The following is a 19,565-nucleotide window of genomic DNA, read 5'->3' on the forward strand; positions in this document are numbered from 1 at the left end:
TGGAATATAAAAAATGTGAATCAGTTTCCTAACTCAAGTAAATATATATATATGAGCCTAAAAATCTTGAAGTCAATATGCAAACCCATGGTATTAACTCACAGCAATTAAATGCTCTGTGACAGGACCGGTCACATCATGCCAAACTTCATGCATGCAGCTTGTGCGGGCCACAGCCTGGCCTGTCGCTTTTCTGGTGCGGCATTTTGTGGCCTGCACAGCTCTCCGAGTATGGTAGAATCATGGCATCAGTGCTTTTTACCCTTCGCTATTTGTTCTTGATATGGACATTCACAGGTCCAGTGGCTGTTTGTACAAAAAGAGACAGTCTAGCAATCTATCATCACAGTCCTTTAAAATAAATGGGAATGACAGATGAGAGGGATGAGAATTTTCAATTCGCATAAGTGATGGGTACTGCTTATTTCCTAGGAAACGACATTATAGTACCATGCAGAAAGAATTTCAATTTTTAGATGACAATGAAAGAGTAAAAAATTACAATGATCAACAAACAGGACTCATTATTCTGGGCATCAAGAAGCACTTTTTGCTAAATTTGCAGGCATGGAGAACTTGAGGAAATTGGTGGAATGAATAATAAAATTTCTGAATTTGCTCTTATTACTCCATTTCCAGTTGAACAGTTTTCAGTGGAAATGAATGGAGAGTATGGAGACTTCATATATTACTGCAAAGTGTGTTGGGCAAGTCAATGGGCATGATTTTTCAATTTAAATCTTGCTATTGTTGTGTTTATGAAGGAAAAAGGAGTGCAGGAACGAAAATTAGAACATCTAGAATGAATTGCAGACTTTGAATTTTAAGTGGACTTGACTGCACACTGCCCACAGTATGAAACTGCAAGATAACTTCTTTCTGATATATCATGGAGGTGCTTTTAAAAAGAGAATCGCAATAGATGAGGAACACAATCTGACAAAGACAATGCAGTTCCATAAGCTCACTGACAGCAAAGAAAGCAAGAGATTTAAAGAATTCCTTGTGGCCTTGAAAGAATTACAATGACAGTTTTGTAAAGATTTTGAGAACACTGTCAATCTTACATTTGTTTTTGAGCTATTTTCGAGACCATTTGCTGTTTCAGTTGAAAGCACTTCTGTGCATGTGCAGATGTAACTGACTGACATGCAAGATAATTCCAGTTTTAATTAAAAATCTTATTATGTTAAAACTGTCCAGAACACCCACATCGCTTTTCTCAGATAGGTTTTCCAAGTCTCTGAGGTTACGAAAGTGCTACAATATTTCGATCAACATTTTTGTGCGAAATACATTTTTTTAATTATAAAACTAAATAAGTCACAATTATGTGAACACTTGTGTTGAAATGCTGTGAAATTTCGTCTGTCTGTATGCCGATAGTTTGTGCTAGACAAAAATTATGTCTTCAGCGTGTCAAAAATAGCTAATTTGATTGAAAACTTGTTTTGTTTATGTTCTACATTGTGGAGGAGGAGGAGAAGGAGATTAGTGTTTAACATTCTGTCGACAATGAGGTCATCAGAAACGAAGCACAAGTTTGGATTAGGGAAGGGTGGGGAAAGAAATCGGCCATGTCCTTCCAAGGGAACCATCCCAGCATTTGCCTTAAGCAATTTAGGGATGCTGTGGAGAAACATGAAATATAAAACCAAGTCACAGACAGTGTGTCTGTACTGCCATTTAAATACGATGCGTTTACTGTTTTCCCCTCTTCCCCTCCATGCGCTCAGATTGTGCGTTGTGGTGGTGGAAGAAATGTGAAGCAAGTCTGAGTGCTTTGATACTTGGGCCTGAGCATGGCCCATGAACTGAAATCTTTGCCACCCCTGTTCTATGACAAGTATTAAAAACTCTCAGAAAGTTCTGGCCATATGAAAAGTAACAAGTGCAGTTGTATTGAGCAAGACTTTTCAAGGGTAACAAAAAGAAATAATGGATTTTTTTTTGGGAATGAAATGCAAAATATATCAACAAACTGATGAAGAGAAGTGTCGGTGGGGGAGGTGGGGGGTGGGGGGAGGTGGGGGGGACTATAGCATCGGTAGTATACTTAATTCCACATGCTTGTAAAAAATTGGATGCCACCATGACTGAATAATCTCTAGTTACAACAATTATGAAACACACAATACAGTAAGTGGAATTCTGCAGTAGCCAAACATACATTAACTGATCTTCATGTCATGCCTTTCACTAACACTCCAATTCTACGTAATGTTGACAATTAAAAATTTTATTTATTCATTATTATTTCTGGACATAACAGTTGCCTTAGTAAAAAGTATGATAGTAGGAAAATAAAATACACTCAAATGTCATGACTACATTAAAAAAAACTAAATGTAATGGCAAAAAAGACTATGAAGAGACATGTACATCAACACAAATCTGTCCAAGATGACAGCATCACTGTGCCACGTGAAATTCACAACTATAGCATCTGGTCTTTCATAATGCTGGTCACTGGCACACACAACCATTATGGGATCCTTATTAGACATACTGGGCCAAAATCTGGAAAACTAATCCATGGATAAAAGAGTATTACCCATTACTCATGGATGAGAAAAAGAATAATGAATCAGTATCACATGAATTTACCTGTCTGAGGGTGAAAGTCCTCTGAAGGATACACTTCATAATCAGGTTGTGACCTACCTGAGAATAGTAGATCCACATGTCTTTAAGGCCACCCACTGCATGCAGCTAATCTTAAAGTTTGAAGGACACAATCCAATCCCGGGGGTTACAATGCATTAATGAGCACTGAGATGAGTTGCATATTAAACATCACATACACAAAGGGGAAATATGTCCCATAATGATCCATGGAAATATGGTGATAATAAAGATGAAGAAAGGAGCAGTAAAAGAACAACAAAACATGAAATAATATAATAAACAGAAAATCCCCTGCTGCAACAGCTGCTAACATCCAGTACAAATTAAGAGCAACACCTGTGAAATTATTTGCTTTAGAAAAGTATAACACCTTTCTGTTGATATGTAGTATGGATCTCTTGTAGCTTCTGTTTAAGTACATCAAGCTGTCCTGTCAGCAACTCATTCTGCTCTTGTACAAGAGCAGTATCTTGCTGGAGGATTTTTGCCTCTGCTGCAGCAGTATTCATCTATAAAGATAAAACCAAAGTAGGTTAATTTCAACTAAAATAAAATGAATCTACTATGGGACAATATCAGTATGTTATGTGTAGGCGCCCATTTAAAGATGAGAAATCAAACTTGTTTTAGTAGCAGCTATCAAGAATTGTTTGTGAAACCAATCATGAAGTCAACACGATTCCTGAAGACAAGTATAGTGCACACAAGTTGTCCATTGTGAAATGTGACCTACAGTTTAGGATTTGTAGAAATTACCTTCAGTTTTATTGTTGTCTGTCACGAAAAGATGGAAAAAAGGCAGACGTAATAATGAAACAATTAGCTTAAACTATAATCCAGCTGAAGGTAGAAATTTATTTTATCTTTTATATGCACATTTACTTTATCTGGCAAAGTCACAGTCATCTGGCCATATTCTACACCTAAGCAGGCACCTTTAGTGATTATCTTTAGGTACAGTTAAGATTACTGTGCATAGAAAATGAGTTACACTAATAATAATGAAAACAGTGACAATGATTAATTTATCACACTGTTAATAGGCCTGACATTTTTCTAACAGAGCTACTATAAAATGTCCGGCCTATTAACACTGTTGCATGTAGATTTTGCATAATACAGTATTTTTATCAGATATGAGCGTTGCTACACTAATAAAAGGCATGGCTGGAACAGAAGTTCACTCATCCTGGAATGAGGAAGAAATAATAGGCAAAGTTAGCAGAAGAGGTAATGAAGAAAGAAGCAAAAAGTGAGGATAGGGAAAAGCTGAGACAATGTTGCATTTTTATTACTGAACAAAGAAGTCCCTAACTTATGCACAGCACCTCATCCGTACATATTATGAAAATGTATGTATGTACACTGTGTGATCAGAAGTGTCCAGACACCTGGCTGAAAATGACTCAAGTTCGTGGCGACCTCCATCGGTAATGCTGGAATTCAATATGGTGTTGGTACACCCTTAGCCTTGATGAAAGCTTCCACTGTCACAGGCATATGTTCAATCAGGTGGGCATACGTTCAATCAGGTGTGAGAAGGTTTCTTGGGGAATAGCTGCCTATTCTTCACAGAGTGCTTCACTGAGGAGAGGTATCGATGTCGGTTGGTGAGGCCTGGCATCAAGTAGGCGTTCCAAAACATCCCAAAGGTGTTCTACAGGATTCCTGTCAGGACTCAGTGCAGGCCAGTCCATTACAGGGATGCTATTGTTGTGTAACCACTCCGCCAGAGGCCATGCATTATGAACAGGTGCTAGATTGTGTTGAAAGATGCAATCGCCATCCCCGAATTGCTCTTCAACAGTGGGAAGTAAGAAGGTGCTTAAAACATCAATGTCAGCTCTAGCTGTGATAGTGCCATGCAAACCAACGAGGGTGCATGCCCCCTCCATGAAAAACACCACCACACCATAACACCACTGCTTCCCAATTTTACTGTTGGCACTACAGACGTTGGCAGCTGACGTTCACCTGGCGTCCACCATGCCCGCACCCTGCCATCGGATAGCCACATTGTGTACTGTGATTTGTCACTCCACACAACATTTTTCCACTGTTCAATCATCCAATGTTTATGCTCCTTACACCAAGCAAGGCATCGTTTGTCATTTACCGGCGTGACGTGTGGCTTACGTGCAGCCGCTCGATCATAAAATCTAAGTTTTCTCACCTCTCGCCTAACTGTCTAGTACCTGAAGTGGATCCTGATGCTGTTTGGAATTCCTGTGTGATGGTCATAGATGTCTGCCTGTTACATATTAAGACGCTCTTCAACTGTTGGCGGTCTCTGTCAGTCAACAGATGAGGTCAGTCTGTACGCATTTGTGCTGTACATGTCCCTTCACGTTCCCACTTCATTATCACATCGGAAACAGTGAACTTAGGGATGTTTAGGAGTGTGGAAATCTCACGTATAGATGTATGACACAAGTGACACCTAATCACCTGAGCACGTTCGAAGTCCATGAGCTCTGCAGAGCACCCCATTCTGCTCTCTCGTGATATCTAATGACTACTGAGGTCGCTGATATGGAGTACCTGGCAGTAGGTGGCAGCATAGTGCACCTAATATGAAAAACGTATGTTTTTGGGGGGTGTCCAGATACTTTTGATCATAGAGTGTATGTATGTATGTGTAGGTGTATGTCCCAAATCTTCTCCTAAACCATGGGACCAATTTCAACCAAACTTGATGCACATATCCCATACCCACAGGCAATAATGCTGTGGGACAAAGAACCACCCACATATCATAGTTCAGGAGATATTAAGTCATAAACAGTGAGATGCGTGAAAAACTGCCGCATCGTGTATGGGGTTTAAATTTATTGCTTCTTTGCTACTAACTCTATTTGCAACATTCCACACAAAAGTATCTTGTATGCCGCTGAATGTACCTACATGAATATTTAATTGTACGAGACATAGTTCAAGAGATATGATACCATAAACACTGAGATGCATTAAATGCAGCATCATGCATTAGGTTGTAATACATTTGTTCTTTACTACTAAGATACTCCTTCGGTTGAGTCAACTTAAGGAAATCCCTGACACCTGGAAGTGCTTTCAACAGCTTTCAACTGTGAAGCAAAAATGGCTGTAAGCAAAAACAGTAACTGTTTATACAGCTGCGAAGAGATTTAAAAAATTGTGTTGTAGACAAATGAAGCAGCTGCACCCAGTGTATAGAAACTGCCCAGGGTACTGTACTTGTATATCTGTACATTATGCATATTTCTTTGTATGATTGTTTCAAAGGCATTTTCACAAATACATGAAAATGAAATTTTTTAACACTAAAAACACAATTCTTTTTTTGTTTTTGTTTCTAACAGAAAACTCACAAAGTAAATACCTGTGCATTGCCGGATTTGTCAGCTAGTACTGTTGTAAAACATGCCATTAGCAAAAAAGCCATCAACGACTGATGGGCATTTCTACTTTAGTCCCCAGTTTATCTATTGCTGAATGCCAGTCATTTTTTTTTCTTTCCAACGTGCTCTGACAGCTGTGTTCCTGTTACACCTGAATTAGCATGATTTCAAAGAACTTATAAATCACATAATAAATTTTATCATTATTTGGTAGAGTGTGCAATGCCTAATTTGCAGAGTATCCTATACCATTGTGTCATTATACATGAGGGCAGATAGTGAGTTTTTTAGAGGTGGATCACCAAACATCTGTTTTAAACCTCCATAGAGATTACTGGCTTTTATCATATATTTATAGTGGATTAAGTGATAAAAAGTCCAACTACTGATGTGTTGGAATCCCTTGGGTGGATCTTAATTTTATTTGAAAATTGGACTCATAATACAACATTAAATATGAGCCATTTCTTAAAGGATGTCATTTTTCTTTGTAGGCTGTACTTTTATTATGAAATAAACACTGTAGTGGCTCTACCAAATGTCACTATGGAAACCCAGTAGCTGGGGAAGTTCGGTCAGTGAAGTATGCGCGCCATTTCGTCTATTGGTGTGATTCCCGGTGTTTACCTTTCAGTTTCTGTTTGTTATTGGTGGCACTCTGATAATGCAAAAACTGGACTTTCATTGGAATGCTTCCTTCAAATAGCTTCCACTACTCCAAGGATCATTCTGTAGTCTCTGTTGGTTTTGTGTGAAGAGTGCCTTAATAATAAATTAAAAAAAAAAACCACTTTATTTCATTAACATTTTGAAAAATGTCTGCTTGTGTTTGTGTATGTGCAGATGGATGTGTGTGTGTGTGTGTGTGGGGGCGCGCGCGCGCGAGTGTATACCTGTCCTTTTCTCCCCCTAAGATAAGTCTTTCCGCTCCCGGGATTGGAATGACTCCTTACCCTCTCCCTTAAAACCCACATCCTTTCGTCTTTCCCTCTCCTTCCCCCTTTCCTGATGAAGCATTTTGGGTCCAAGGACACACTCAGCAATTCATTGCCAACTTAGTTGTGGAGATTGCAATAAAAATATAACTGTTTTGTTTATTAAGCAGCTTCAAGATGTAAGACAAAGGTGTCTAGTTAAAATTATTTTGCTGTAGGATAGATGGATGGCCCTAAGCTAGCACCATGCACAATTGGTTGTTTGAGCTCAAATTTTGTACAATTCATTTTTATTCTGTAAGAAACATCAGTACAAAATTTCAACAATGTAGGAAAAGACAGATAGCTACTTATTGTACAGAAGACACATCAAGCTGTAGACAGGCACAATTAAAACACAGTTACATACGGCTTTCGGCCACAGCCTTCATCAGTAAAAGAGAGACACACACACACCATTCGCACACAAATGCAAGCAAAGCTCATGAACATATGACCACCAACCCCAGCATCTCGGGCTGGAAAGCATTCTGGCAACCTGTCTTTTCCTACATTGTTAATATTCCTACCTGGAGTTTCCACTGTATAAAATTTCATTCAGATTGGAGGTGGTCAGGTGATATGGTTCCTCAAATTGACACACTTTCTGCAGAATGACCCTATAGTAGATCTTACGTGCACCAACTTTGCTTGAAATTGGTGGATTCCACTGGCCCCTATATGCCACAAAATGCTGTGGGAGGGGGGGACATACCTTATAGTTGAGTCGATGTAAGAAAATCTCTGACAGTTACAGTGGACATGTTGGGACAAATTTACTTTACGTGCCTACCTCAACCAGTCATGAAATGTGATTTTGTAAATGTCTCTATGGCAACATCTCAGGATTGCCACAGCTCTATAAAAGACTACTGTTTTCGCCTGCAGCTGTTTGTACTTCACAGTTGTAAGCTGGCAACGACATTGCTAGCTTCCAGATGTCTTCTTATGCCAACTCAACTATAGCACAACTGAAGGTGGGGTGGAAAGAGGGTGAAATGTAAAAATATGCATAACCCTGAAGCAATTCTGACCAAATTTGATATACATATGACTTACCATATGGATAACACACACCTATGGATTTACATGTGGAATAGTTTCAGACAAAATTGGTACATACAAATCTTACTAAACAGACACTATTTCAGTGCAGTTAAGACACACCTCACACCCCTAGCTATAATGGTATGGATAGGTGTGGGATGGGAGTGACACATAATCAGCCATTGAAAAATAAGTGATATTAGTGTCAAATCCACAGTCTTTAGAATCACCAGGCTCACTGGTAATGACTGTAATGACATTTAACTTGAATTGTTGTTGAATAAAACAAATAGAACCCCACAAAATCATCTGGGAATTTTTAGAAACAGACAGGACATTGTAAAAGAACACTCAAGAAATAATTTCACTAGTCATTTCTATGCTGTTAAATAACTCAATTCCAAGTACGAATACCTATGAAGACTGGGAGAAGGAATAAATCAAAAATCATCAAGGCTGGATAATCACCTAGTATTTCATACCTGTGACTGAATGAAATCACGAGAGAGCACACAAAACTATCAATGAAATTTGAGGAAGGACTGGAAGGAAGTTTCTGGTATAGTTTGATGAAATATCTATAAACAGAATTCTGTTCATAGAAAATAAAAATAGAACAGATAAAGCTGGCACAACCCAAAGGTTGACTTACACAACACAGAACTATGCAAGATCAGACCCACTCGGATAGCTGCTTTTTGGACGGGGAGGTGCATCGGCTCCAGATCGAATCTGTCTAGAGGATTAACAACAAGAGTCAGTGTGCCAGCTGGCCTGGATGTGATTTTGAAGCAGTTTTCCACATCCTCCTAAGAAGGGAAACTCCCCATTGTGCCTCCATCAGATTTAATGGTAAGATGGCACAGTAGATAGTTCATAAAAAACTGAACATAGATCAAGCATGAAAACAGAAGAACATGTACTAGACTGTGAAAAAAGAAGCAAAATAGGAAAAGAGAATGGTCCAAGATGTGCAGTATTGAGCAAATGGTTATGTGGTTACCGTGTTGGACTGCTTTTCACAAAATTACGAACTGTCTGTCTGGCCATTGGCATGTCTGTTCTCTTTCTGTAGTCTTCACAGTTGTCATACTTTACATTGGTTATGGAACATGAGTCACGTGGTAAAAATATATTACTGTCGTATGTAAATATGATGAATACAAGAGTAGGCGAGATGCCACATAGAACTTTCACACAAATGAAAATTACAAATAAATGGGTGTGAACTATGTTACAACAAAGGAATTCAAGAGTCAAAAGTTCCAAAATGGAACACAAGATTAATACCATATGGTACTTGGGTAGAACAAATAGGAGGTAAGTATGTCTGGAGGATCATCGCCTTATAATCACAACATCCCAGCGTCAAGTACCAGTGAAAACACCCAAGATCTCGAAATCAACTTTCATTATGAGCCTCTTCATTAGACCACACTACTGCAAATGGACTTTACACCATGACACAGACACAAATTTGAATACAGCCTAAACACGTTAGTGAGCAGTTAGACAGTTCATAATTTTGTGAAAAAAAAAAGATGTTTCTTTTTGCTTCTTTTTTTCTCATTTCAGTACACCTTCTTCCTGGTTTATGCTTGATCTGTGTTCAGTTTTTGACGGGCTATCCAATGGGCCATCTTACCATGAAATAAGGGGTGTGTGATGGGGAGTTTCCCTTGTAAGTGAATAGTAGGCTGGTACCCAATTCCCATCTCAGTAACACAATAAGCAAACATTTAGAAAACTTTCACTCACTTTCAGATGCACAACACTACACACAGACAGTTGGGGTGCACATAATCTGTCCTGGAGGGTAAGGGGATGATGTCAGGTAGGGCATCTGGCCACTCATTAATAACCATGCCAACCCTGTGCTGATGTAGGACAAAGGCACAAGAAAATGATGGATGCTATGTATGATCCTATTGGATCCCCTTGCCTTTCTTCAACCTTCAAATTGACTTATCCAACCAGTTACGGGGGGGAGGGGGTACAGTTTCATGTAAGCTGCAGACTAAGGTGCTGTTCAGAATTTTTCACATACAGGGACAACTGGCAGAGGTGCATGAATTGACAAGTGAAAGAAATAATTCTAGCACCAACCCAAGGACTCTGTATTGACCGCTGAGCTACCAAGCCACAGAATAAAATTTATTTTTAATTTCCACTCACCAAACAGCAGCAGATATAGATACTTATAAAAGGATATGTAAACACTACCTTTGGGAATAAGATGTTCCGTTACCTGGCAACAGAGGGGAAAATGTTATAGAAACTGAGAGTGTACCATGCAAAACATGTCGAAGTAAAATGCCCAAAACAGGTTTGTACCTGAAAGCTTGCAAGTGGCAATGAGAATAGTCAATAAGTCAGATATACCTGAAGAGAATCACAGATGAGACATACAAGGGCAATCACAAAGAAAAAGGAAGAAAAATGGAAGCAGCTAAGAGGGTGCAGAATATGGCAGAATTCAATTTAGAGAAATTTCCCATACAGTTTAAAGAACGAAAAATTTCTGTACCCAAGTCTTCTGTAAATTAACATGATGACAATTGTAGTGTCTAATTCAATAAGTTCTGAAAAGGACAAAAATGTGCAGTTGTTCCAGAAGCTCTGTTATTTATTTGTGGATAAGAAGACTCTAGAAGGAGATTCAGATTATGGCAATTTCGTATCTCATCTCTTTCATTATGTTCCCAGCACACACTGACATCTTCCATAATTAAAAAGAAGCCACAAAATAATAATAATAAAACAAAAAGGTATAGTAATCAAAGAAAGTGATAGAACGGAAGGATGATGGTAAAAAAGATATATCCAAGAAAGCCAAGGCGTATCATAGAAGTGAGTTTCAGCAAATAAATACATCTTACATCATACACAAGCACTTAATTCTGCAAATTTTCCTGGTGTACTTTCCAAGTAAGCTTATGGCACAGTTTGCCTGGAAAATGTTACACCAACCTTTCTAGTAGTTTCATCAAGTTCAGCATACAGCTGCTCATTTTCTGAAACAAGGTCTCTGCAATGAGCATTAAGTTGTGCCAAGTCTTTTTCATAACTGCGTGCAAGATCATCCTTCTCTTGGATAGTTTCTGAGTATGCTTTCAGCAAAGGCCCCAGCAGACCATGGCTAACCTGTAGATATAAACTTAACACTTTCTCTTGCATTTCACACACATAATACAGTGAAATTATTAACTCTCCAAGTCAATGACATTTTAGTTTTCAGTACGAAAGCTTCTGAACAGTTCTAAACTAATATTTATGTACATTTCTGAAATCCAGTTCCACTGCTTTTATCTTCCTAGTACTACATCCACACATGCATTCAAAAGAAGCAGAATTAGAGAGAGCTTTCTTGTTGCCACAAAAAATACAATATCCTGGGTGTCATTTGACTGAGATGTGATGAGACCAAATACTGCCAGTTTGCATGACAGTCAAGCACAGGGTGTGCAAGATCCACATCAGTGCAAACTGATGGTGGCCAGTTTGGGAGTGCCTGGTCTACAGAACACTCCATCCGCTAGGTCATGCAGGCACTGCCAGCTTTTAAAGGGTGTACTGCAAGTATCTAGACTTGGGGAATTGTCCATGGCCTGAGTAACCTGTCCTGGCCAAGTATGTGTTGATGACTGACATTACCATGGACTAATGATGGGCCACTGTGCAACAAAGCACCTGCCAGTTCAGTGGTGGACAATGCCAACTGGTGAGCATGTAAACCATTCAGAACCATCTCCTCAGTATAGAGAACAGGAGCCACCTCATCACAAATGTGCATCTACTTACCATACCACAGGGCACAGAGATTAGCATGGGCACAGAAAATCAAACTGGATGCTCTAAGTAGAGAATAGGTCACCTCTACTCAAACGTCACACAACAAATTGGAATATGCAATGGCTGGGTAGCAGTGTGCTGAAAATTGCTGAGACAATGCATGATACTAACAGGACACCATTTCCTCAGGTGGTGGAAGTATTTTCATCTGAGGGATGTTTATACAGCATGAAATGGGGTCCTGACACATCTACCATTGTCTTTTGGTAGTGAGCAACATATCTGTCTCACTTCTTTTTCACAGCACTCCATGTGTGTGACATGTACCTTCATAAAGACACTGCACCAGAAATCCTGAATTGTGTCATGATGGTTTGAGGAACACACTACAGACATGATGTACTTATGTGACTTGGAAGGTCACCTGGACTCACTACTATTGAGCACATCCACTGAGCAAACTATTTGCACCTCAGATCATGCTCAGACCAATTTCTGTAAGTTTCATTGGCAATTCGGTGGTCATGGATCAAAGGAACATATGACGACAAAACTATTTCACCTAGTATGCAGCACATATGACACACGCAAAATACTTTCTGACTTAAAGACGAATGTAATTTTGAACTACAAAGCAGGCAGTTGTTGACAGGTGTGAACGATTGATCCATAATGTTAGTAAGTCACGGTTGCAAAATACTAACATGAATTATCTACAGATGGATGGAACAAACGACAAAAGCTGACCTGAGGGAAGTTTGGTTACGTTTTCAGAGAAATACAGGAACATGTAAATCAATGTTGTTGAGGACAGGTAAATCGCTGGTGATTTGACAATGTTAACTGGAATACACTCTTTGGAATTAGGAAGTTAGCAGGAATAAAATACAGGGAGTGAAAGATGGAAGGAAGATTAGAGTTCCCACTGACAACAATGTCATTAGAGATGGAACACAAGCCCAGATTATGAAAGGATGGGGAAGGAAATTGCCCACTCGTTTTGAAAGGAACCAAACTGGCATCTGCCTGGAGTGATTTAAGGAAATCATGGAAATCTAAATCTGGATGGTCACATGGGAATTTGAACCACTGCCCAGCCAAATGCGGGTCCAGTGTGCTAAACACTTACTGTGCCACCTTGCTCTGTAGGAAGTGAAAGGTTATCTACAACTTGCAAAGAAACTAGGCCAAAGTACCTGAAGAGAAGGCAATAACTGCTAAGGGAGTGAGAAAGGTTTGTAACCTATTTCTCCTATGCCAGTCAACCTATATATTGAGCAACCAGTAAAGGAAATTAAGGGGAAATTTGTGATGGAATGTAAATTTCAGGAAGAACACACAAAAATTTTGATGCTTGCCGATGACATTTTGGTTTTAGTAGAGACAGAGGATTTGGAAGATCAGCTGAATGTAATAGATAGTGTTTTGACAACAGATTATGAGATGAATGTCAACAAAAGTAAAACAAGGGCACTGGAATGTAGTCAACAAAAATCAGGTGATACTAGGACATTATATTAGGGAATGAGACACTAAAAGTCATAGACAAGTTTTGCTATTTGAGCAGAAAAATAACTGATAATGGCAGGAGTAAAGAGGACATAAAATATATACTGGCAGTAGCAAGAAAAGAAATATTGACAGCTATATATTACATATTTTATTTTGCTTTCTTTTAGAGTAAGGAAAGAAATTAAGGAATAACTATAATAACCTACCTTAGCCCAGGTCTCAGGGGATACATCCCTTGGAGGATGTGGTGTGTCTTGTCGCTGTGATGGTATTTCCACACCAAGCTTGTGGAATTTCTGCTGGTAACGTTCAAGCTCTGCATTGAGTCTGACCACCAGCTCCTGCAGCATGGAAATGTCCTCTGACTCTTTTGCCTGTGTAGATTCAAAAACTGACTGTTCCATTTTTTGGCGAGTATCCTCCAGCTGCTCTCGCAGTGAGTCTCGCTGTCGTTCCAAATCTTGCTTGTGTTTCTCATACCGACTGAGGCGTGCCTGTAAAGATGCTATTTGCTCATTCTTCCTGCGAAAGGCTTCTTCATCTGGAAGCACATAGTGATACTTTCTTAATTAGTGAACACTTTACAATGTTTTATCTATTGCTGTTCTCCTCTACAGCGTTACTAATGTTTTCAACTATAGATAATTGTAAAACTGGCAAAATAATGTCATGATTCAAAAAAGTAGTACATACATAGCTGATGTCCAGAATCAGTAACAGCTGCCTTCTGTGCCAGTTGTTGATTCTCAGTTGTGAGCCTTTGGACCTCTTTGACCAGTGCTTCATATTGCTTTTCATCTGCATGAGTGCTGTGAAATACGTTATGCAAATTAATGGTTTGAACAGAAGAGAATTATGTGATAAAATGTGGCATATCTTAGTTGACAAAATGGAAAATTATGAGGCAGAAACATATGTGAATTGCAAAGTTTTGCTTTCAAAATAATACTATTGTGAGTAAGTAGCATCCCCAGTAATATAAAATAATTACTGCAAGTGAAGATTATTAGTGCGTTGCAAGGAGACACTGCCATGTAGAGTGTAGTAACACTGTTCACGTTTACGTCGCACTTCACTTAGCGTAGACCGGGACTGTGTCCTAGGCATGCCCGATGTTAACTGACTGGGCACGGCCCCTGCTGCCGGAGTTGTTGTTGTTGTTGTTGTTGTTGTCATGCCGGCAGAGGTCGCGTCTGAATTCTCGCGTGCCCTCTGGTGGACGGGACTCTACTTGCGGCAACTACCGTCCGTGACGCGCCGTGTCAATGTGCGCCTCCCGCGATCTTTCTGGTGGCTACTACACTCCTCCTCCTTCGGGGGGTGAAGCCACTGTGAGCCACTGCGTCGGAAGGTGGAGCGTCGGGCAGGAGCGATGACCTCCACATCCATTGGATGGCCGGAGTCGAGGGGATCTGCCAATCCTTGAGCCGGAACCTTCGAATACGGCTGGAAGTGACCCACACAAAGAGGCCCCCGTCGTCCCACACCCGGAGCCTGGGACAGAACGGGCGACAAGCTGTCGAACTCCGGATCGTGTTCCACCCTGGGAGGGGCAAGACCCAGTGGCGGGGACGAAGGGGCAGGGACGCCCACAGGTGAACCAACCTCCTGAGAAACCGGGCTTGCTAGGGGGGCCGGCTCTCGCTGGGGCATCTCGAACGATGGCGATGCCGGTGCTGGAGCTACTGGAGGCTGCCAAGGCTGAGAACCATCGCAGTGCAGCAGAGGCACAGCGGGGAGAGGAGGCAACGTCCCCTGTGAAACCAACACAGGTGCCGGCAATGGGGAAGCCGGTGCTTGAGAGGGCGGAGGGTGGGTGCCCGAACGTGGACGTAGCTGATTTTGGTGACGACGTACCACCCGGTCCCCCGCCTGCAAGATATAGAGCCGGCGGCCATTTCAGCGCAGGACCACCGCTGGTATCCAACGTGGATTGCGACCAAACCCACGGGCCCAGACCGACATACCCAGTGGAAAGCCAGGTACTCCGTTTTGTGAAGACTGGTGAGGACCAGGCCAGAGAAGGTGCAGCAGAGTCCTAGGTTGACGCCCATGGAGGAGCTCTGCGGGGCTGCGTTCTCCCATTGGTGTGGTCCGGTATGCTGTCAAGAAAAACGTCAATGCTTCCTCCGCAGGAAATTCGTGCACATACTTTTTCATCTGCGTCTTAAATGTGCGCACCATGCGCTCGGCTTCCCCATTCGATTGTGGATGGAAGGGGGTAGAGCAAACGTGCCGAATACCGAAGCGCCTACAAAAATCCTGGAAGGTCAGCGAAATAAACTGCGGTCCATTGTCCGAGACAAGGGTGATTGGCAGACCTTCCACAGAAAAGATTTTTGCTAGTGCCTGGATTGCAACTTCTGAAGTGGTTGAGGAGCAGCGAACCACATATGGGAATCGGGAATAAGCATCAATGACAATGAGCCAAAAACCGTTGAGAAACGGGCCCGCAAAATCGATGTGAACACGTTCTCATGCTTGGGTTGCCAGCGGCCATGAAGAGAACGCTGCCCTGGGAGATGCTTGTTGGCTCGCACACTGGGAACAGGCGGCCACCAAGTGCTCAATTTCTCTGTCAATACCGGGCCAGTACACACGTCTGTGAGCCAAGATTTTAGTACGGGAAACACCCCAGTGCCCCGCATGTAAAAACGTGAGGACCTCCCGTCGTAAACTTGCAGGAACAACCACGCGAGGAGCTGTATCATCGGTAGCCAGAAGGAGAACGCCTTCCAAGACCGAGAGGCGGTCCCGTAGAAGAAAATAATTACGAAGAGGGTCCGAGGCCCGGCCCGGAGGGCGGGATGAACACCCCTGCTGAATGAGGCGAACTACTTGCCGGAGAACTGGGTCAGCTGCCGTTACCCTGGCGACTCGAGAACTAGTGATCGGGAAGCCATCAACCGTTTGGCGGGACGCCACATCCAAATGAAAACACATAATCTCCTCTCAATCGAACGTAGGATCCGGGCCCACCGGAAGACGGGAAAGAGCGTCGGCGTTGGCATGCTGTCCTGTAGAGCGAAAATGAATGTCATAATGGTACTTAGAGAGGAACAAGGCCCAGCGTTGTAGTCTGTGGGCCGCCCTATCCGGAATCTGAGAGGCAGGGCTAAATAACGATATTAACGGCTTATGGTCAGTGATTAACTGAAACTTCGTGCCATACAAGTAAGGGTGAAACTTGGTAACAGCGTAGACAATGGCCAAAGCCTCTTTTTCCACATGGGAGTAATGGGCCTGTGCGGGACTAAGCATTTTAGACGCAAACGCCAGTGGTTGCTCGGAACCATCTGCGTTGCGATGGGCCAGGACCGCCCCCACCCCATACTGCGAAGCATCTGTAGCCAGGACCAACGGCTTATGGGGATCAAAAGTAGCCAAACAAGGGGCTGACGTGAGGAGGCCCTTCAACGAGGTGAACGCTTGCTCGCATGCAGGCGACCAATCAAAAGGAACACCCTTGTGCAGAAGGCAGTACAGGGGGTGGGCTATAGTGGAAGCCCTGGGAATGAACCGGTGGTAATAGGCTATCTTGCCTAAGAAAGCTTGTAACTCTTTCAGCGAAGTGGGCCGAGGAAGGTTGACGATACCTTGGAACAAACTTCCTAGTGGCTGGATACCGTGCTGAGAGATGGTGTAGCCCACATACTCAATGGATGGTTGAAAGAAGGTTGACTTATGCAGGTTGCAACGCAAGCCCACAGACCTGAATTTGAGAAAGAGGGTGCGAAGGTTGTGCAAGTGTTCCTTCGTCCTGCAGCCTGTGACAATTATGTCATCCAGGTAATTAATACAATGAGGAATTGTCGACGTGACATGCTCAAGATAACGCTGGAATATCGCCGGGGCACTGGATATTCCAAAGGCCAACCGCTGGTATTGGTAAAGGCCAAACGGGGTGTTGACGACCGCCAACCGTTTGGAGTCCTCATCAAGTGGTATCTGATGATAAGCCTCCGACAGATTGATTTTCGAAAAATATTGGCCTCCCGCCACGGAGGAGAACAATTCATCAGCACGAGGCAAAGGATAGGTGTCCACCACCAATTGGGAATTAATGGTGGCCTTGAAATCGCCACAAAGACGTAATTTTCCCGAGGGCTTCCTTACAATAACGAGGGGTGAAGCCCACTCACTGGAAGAAATGGGAAGAACGACCCCTAGGGCTGTCAGCCGGTCTAGCTCTTCCTTTACCTGAGGACGGAGAGCCAAGGGGATCTGCCTCGCGCGTAGAAAACGTGGGCGAGCCGACGCCTTCAACGTTAAGCGAGCTTCAAAATCTGAAACACGCCCCAGGCCCTCTTCAAAAATATCTGGAAAGTCGGAGATCAAAGATTCCAATGATTGATAGGGAACGTCTTCGGAGACCAACTGTATGGTGTCAGCGATAGAAAAACCGAAAGCTTGAAAGGCATCCAGGCCAAAAAGGTTAGCTGAGCTCGCATCACTGACAACAATAAAAGTAATAGGCCGAGTGACTGATTTGTAAGTCACGTTGAATTGACCCAGTAGGGGAATGAACTGTTTACCATATAACCGCGTAGACGCCGGTAAACTGGCGCCAACGGCGGCGATACAAGGTCGGAATAAGTTTGTGCATTCAACAACGAAACTGCCGCGCCCGTATCGACTTGTAGTTGTAACCGGCGCGACCGAACCGACACCTCGATAAAGAGTTTGCATGCCGATGTGTCGGGAGCCTGGCCCGATGAAACTTCCTGAGTGTCAACGTCCATGTCCTCTGTACCTGCTTCCTTCGATTCTTTTGAGGCTGAGCGGCAAACTTTAGCAATGTGACCTTTTCTATTACATTTGCGACAAACGGCCCAACGCTGGGGGCACTCTGACCGATCATGATGTATATAGCACGACGCACAGGACGACAACAGGGGCCGGCGGCCGGAATTCTGTTTACGCGCCGTGCGGGAGCGGCCGTAACGGCCGGATTGTACCGCTCGCATGTCGTCCACCCCTGACACAGTGGACGCGGCCGCGCCGCCCTGAACCTCCGCGACGTCGCACCACGCTTCCAGCTGTTGACCTGCTGCATGAGAGACTTCATACGATTGAGCAATGGACAGGACTTCCTCGAGGGAAGGGTTTTCTAACTGCAGGGCCTGTTGCCGGACCTCCCTATCAGGGGCCGAACGAACAATGACGTCGCGTACCATAACGTGGGCGTACGACTCTCGCAACTGCTCCGTGACAAAATGACACTTGCGACTAAGACCGTGCAGGGTAGCGGCCCACGCCCGGTAAGACTGATGGGGCTGTTTCTTGCATTGATAGAACTTGACCCTAGGCGCCACAACATGCGTGCGGCGACGATAATATGAAGACAGCAATGAGCACAATGTGAAAAGACAAGGACGAGGGTTCCTGCAATGGCGCTAGCTGCCGCAAAACTTGATACAGCGAGGGAGATATCCAAGACAAGAAGAGAGCACGACATATCTCTGCATCGGCAACATGAAACGCCTGGAAATGCTGCCGAAGGCGATGTTCACATGCGTCCCAATCCTCCGCCGTCTCGTCATACGGGGGAAAGGGAGGAGGGAACGGCGCCGGAGCAGACGGCGTGGAGAGCAACGCCGGAAGCACTTGTTTCATGGTGGCCATGAGTCCCGTCTGCTGCGCAACCAAAACTCGCACCAAATCCTCCATGCCGTGGAGAAGCTGCGAAACCGGTACAACGACGCAACACACGAAAGAATGACCCTACTCGTCGCCAATTGTGTAGTAACACTGTTCACGTTTACGTCGCACTTCACTTAGCGTAGACCGGGACTGTGTCCTAGGCATGCCCGATGTTAACTGACTGGGCACGGCCCGTGTTGCCGGAGTTGTTGTTGTTGTTGTTGTCATGCCGGCAGAGGTCGCGTCCGAATTCTCGCATGCCCTCTGGTGGACGAGACTCTACTTGTGGCAACTACCGTCCGTGACGCGCCGTGCCAATGTGCGCCTCCCGCAATCTTTCTGGTGGCTACTACATAGAGTGTATTATATATCTTGAAGGAGTTAACTGAAACTTTTAGCATAGTGGGTGCACCAGAAGACTGCTTTGTTCAGTATTTTGTTACTGACTTTCACTTATGGTAATGTAGCAGCACACAAGTTGTTGCAACTATAACAACTATTATACAATAATGTGACAGGAACATTGTAAAAAGTTGCTTCTGGCATTGAACATTGACAAGAAACATTGTACCCAAAACTGATGGAATGA

General features: G+C 43.0%; 1 protein-coding gene across 1 annotated transcript in view; it reads right to left on the reverse strand.

The window, feature by feature from the left end:
• Positions 1–19,565, reverse strand: part of LOC124802578 (centrosomal protein of 89 kDa-like) — a 111,785-nt gene that overhangs the window by 52,353 nt on the left and 39,867 nt on the right. The window contains exons 3-6 of the mRNA XM_047263449.1: positions 14,027–14,142; positions 13,540–13,874; positions 11,000–11,173; positions 2,999–3,137 (exon numbers count right to left, since the gene is read on the reverse strand). Coding sequence (XP_047119405.1) covers positions 2,999–3,137; positions 11,000–11,173; positions 13,540–13,874; positions 14,027–14,142 — 764 coding nt within the window. The remainder of the gene's footprint in view (positions 1–2,998; positions 3,138–10,999; positions 11,174–13,539; positions 13,875–14,026; positions 14,143–19,565) is intronic.

Source organism: Schistocerca piceifrons, chromosome 6, assembly GCF_021461385.2.
Source record: "Schistocerca piceifrons isolate TAMUIC-IGC-003096 chromosome 6, iqSchPice1.1, whole genome shotgun sequence".
NCBI lineage: Eukaryota > Metazoa > Arthropoda > Insecta > Orthoptera > Acrididae > Schistocerca > Schistocerca piceifrons.